Source organism: Drosophila ficusphila, unplaced genomic scaffold, assembly GCF_018152265.1.
Source record: "Drosophila ficusphila isolate 14025-0441.05 unplaced genomic scaffold, ASM1815226v1 contig_274, whole genome shotgun sequence".
Taxonomy (NCBI): domain Eukaryota; kingdom Metazoa; phylum Arthropoda; class Insecta; order Diptera; family Drosophilidae; genus Drosophila; species Drosophila ficusphila.
This window is the reverse complement of record NW_025064176.1, coordinates 29522-32493: the sequence shown is the minus strand read 5'-3', so window position 1 is coordinate 32493 and position 2972 is coordinate 29522. Positions and strand designations below refer to the sequence as shown.

General features: G+C 66.0%; 1 protein-coding gene across 1 annotated transcript; it reads right to left on the bottom strand.

The window, feature by feature from the left end:
- Positions 1 to 1906: 1906 nt before the first annotated feature.
- On the bottom strand, positions 1907 to 2698 carry LOC122319877 (LIM domain-binding protein 3-like). The gene has a single exon (XM_043207671.1). It carries the CDS (start codon positions 2696 to 2698, stop codon positions 1907 to 1909), a length of 792 nt encoding a protein of 263 aa, XP_043063606.1.
- Between the last annotated feature and the right edge of the window lie 274 nt (positions 2699 to 2972).

Here is a 2972-nt window from a genome sequence, read left to right as displayed (position 1 = left end):
TGGATCGGCTTATCCGGCCCCGTCAACCGGGTGCCGGAGCCCTGTTAGGGGGCGGAGGGTTACGAGCCGTCGATCCCGTCACCCGGGAGTCGACTTGCCAGCCCCGTCACCCGGGTGCTGGTGCTCAAGGAAAGGATGTAGTGAGCGACTGATCCCGTCACCCGTGGATCAGTATGCCGGCCCCGTCACCCGACGGCCGGTGCTCGAACTACGAGGGAGGGGGGTTTTGAGCGACCGATCCCGTCATCCGTGGATCGGTGCTCCTCAGTACAGGTTATGAGCGGCTGCCCCCGTCACCCGGGGGTCAGCATGCCGGCCCCGTCACCCGACGGCCGGTGCTCCTAGATACGGGATTTGAGCGGCTGCTCCCGTCACCCGGGAGTCAGCATGCCGGCCCCGTCACCCGACGGCCGGTGCTCATAGGTATGGAGGGGAAAGGGGAAGGAGGACTTGGGAGAGAGAAGACTATGGTTAATTGTGGTTTTCTTACAACTTTATTCATAATTCCTTAATGCCTGAGGGTCCCTAGTTCCCTGCGCACGTGCTGGCCACCCCGTAGGGCTGGCCCGCGGCCGGCTCACCCGTCTTATCGGAGGGACTCCATGTCCACGTGTCCTTTTATCCTTGTCGCCATCCACTCACGTCCGTTCACTCAGCTTGCCAAAATCCAACCGTCCACTCTGATGGTCAAAAACTAACTCCGTTCACTCCGATGGTCAAAATCTAACTCCACGATCGGCGAACAGCGAAGGCTGCTCGAAGCCCTCGCTGCTGCCGTCGACTGCGGCAGCGGCCCTTACGCTGCTTTCGTGCAGGCTATAGGCGTCCTCTTTCGTCTGCCGCCTCCCGCACCCGCGTCTCTTACGCGATCGTGCGTTCCTCTTCTTTTCCGTGTCTCTCCGGACCCGGCCGTCGGTTCTGCCGAGGGCTCAAGTTTGGAGAGATGGAGATGTTGCTGGCGTGGTTGTGGATGTTGCTGACGTGGATGTTGCTGACGTGGATGTTGCTGATGTGCGTGTTGCTGATGTGCGTGTTGCTGATGTGCGTGTTGCTGATGCGCGTGTTGCTGATGTGGTTTTGCGTGTTGCTGATGTGGTTTTGCGTGTTGATGATGTGATCCTCGGCGTGGCCGGGGATGTGGCCCGTACTGGGGCGCACCACACCCCAACTCAAAAGTGATTGTCCCCTCGGGGTCTAACTGAGGGAAAGCGGGATGCCCTTCATGGGCCTTAATATTACAAAAGGGGTGCCCTCCGTGGGTCTTGGTCGTCCTTACCCTAAACCTTATAGTTCTACCTTATACTCTACCTTATAAATTACGCCTAACTACTATGTACATGAGGGGGGAGGGGGGGCCCTTGTGAGGGTTACCTCACACCCCATCCCTTCCTCGGGGGTGCGGGAAGACCTTTACCCGGCCGCTGGTCGAGATCTGGATGCGATAGCGGATGCCGGCTACCTCCTCCAGGTAGCGCACCTCCCGGCGTCTCGGCTGGCGCAGATGCCCGTCTATACTACGCAGGAGGGCGATGGGTACCCACCCGTCTTCGGTAACCCATCCGTCGAGGGCGCGGACCTGGGCGTTTGGAGGCAGGGGATCCACCGGGGGAAGCTCCTCCTCCGAGTCGGCGTCCTCCTCGTCTTCCTCGGCGTCCTCTCCTAATTCCTCGTCAGTACTGGCCTCCTCCATGGGCCATGGGGCCGGTCGGCGGAGGATGCCTGGGCGGCCGACTGGTTCGCCTTCGGGGTTGGCCAAAGGCTGGCGGCCACGCCAGCGCTGCTGGTCGGTGGCCGGCATAGGCCTCACCCGCCGCACGGGCCTGGACGGCAGGACGGCAGCTACGGCTGCAGTGGCCGCGGTGCCGTCAGGCGGCGTCGGGGCGCGCGCCGTGGCGGCGGCGTCCGGTTAGGCGGCCGCTTGGGTGGCGGCGGCGTCCGGTTGGGCGGCCGCTTGGGTGGCGGCGTCTAGTTGAGCCATGGCGGCCGGCGGGATGCCGGCGGCCGATCCGGCGGCTGCGTCGGGTTGAACAGTGGCGGCCGGCGGGATGCCGGCGGCCGATCCGGCGGCTGCGTCGGATTGAGCAGTGGCGGCCGGTGGGATGCCGGCGGCCGATCCGGCGGCTGCGTCGGGTGGAGCAGTGGCGGCCGGTGGGATGCCGGCGGCCGATCCGGCGGCTGCGTCGGATTGAGCAGTGGCGGCCGGTGGGATGCCGGCGGTCGATCCAGCGGCTGCGTCGGGTTGAGCAGTGGCTTCCGCCGTGGGGATCGTGGCCATTATTGTTCGGACCGCGGCCCGGACTGCCTCCCGCTGCTGGGATGCGGCGGACGTGGTGGGTCCGTCGGGGGACGCGGCCAGCTTCCCCAGCAGGAGCGCGAGCAAGTCATCCCCCGTGGGGGTGCTGGCTCCTGCCCGGACGGTTGCCGCGTCGGCGGTGTCGTCGGCGGCGGTGAGCGTGGGCGTGGCCTGCTCCTTGGCGTCGGTGGCACTGGGTGCGGGCCTGGGTGTGCCCGTGGCAGCGGCGCCGGTGGCCCGCACCGCCATGGTGGCAGCGGTGCTGACCCCGGCTGATGCTGGAGGGTCGGGCTCCGGGTACGGGCCCGGCCCGAAAAGCTCCTCGTATGAGGGCGGTGGTGTTTCTCGATGGGGCGGTACCCACGGCACGGTCTCCTCCTCGTCGAGAAGGACAACTGTGTCCATCGCCGCGCCCCGTGGCTCGTCGTCGTCCGAGCTGAGAGTCACCACCTCAGCATCGGAGACCTCCTCATAAATTGCGCCCAGCGGGCCACGGGGGTCGGCGAGGCGGGGACCGAGGGGATGGCTGGGTCCGGCTCTTCTTCTGCCTCAAAAATAGAGGCCACCACGTCCTCGTAGGTCAGCCCTTCGCACCATGTGGGGCTGATCGCGGGCGACGGCTGGGCGTCGCTGTCGGCGGTGGTCGCTGGTGGGGTGGATCCGGTGGCATCGGGCGCGG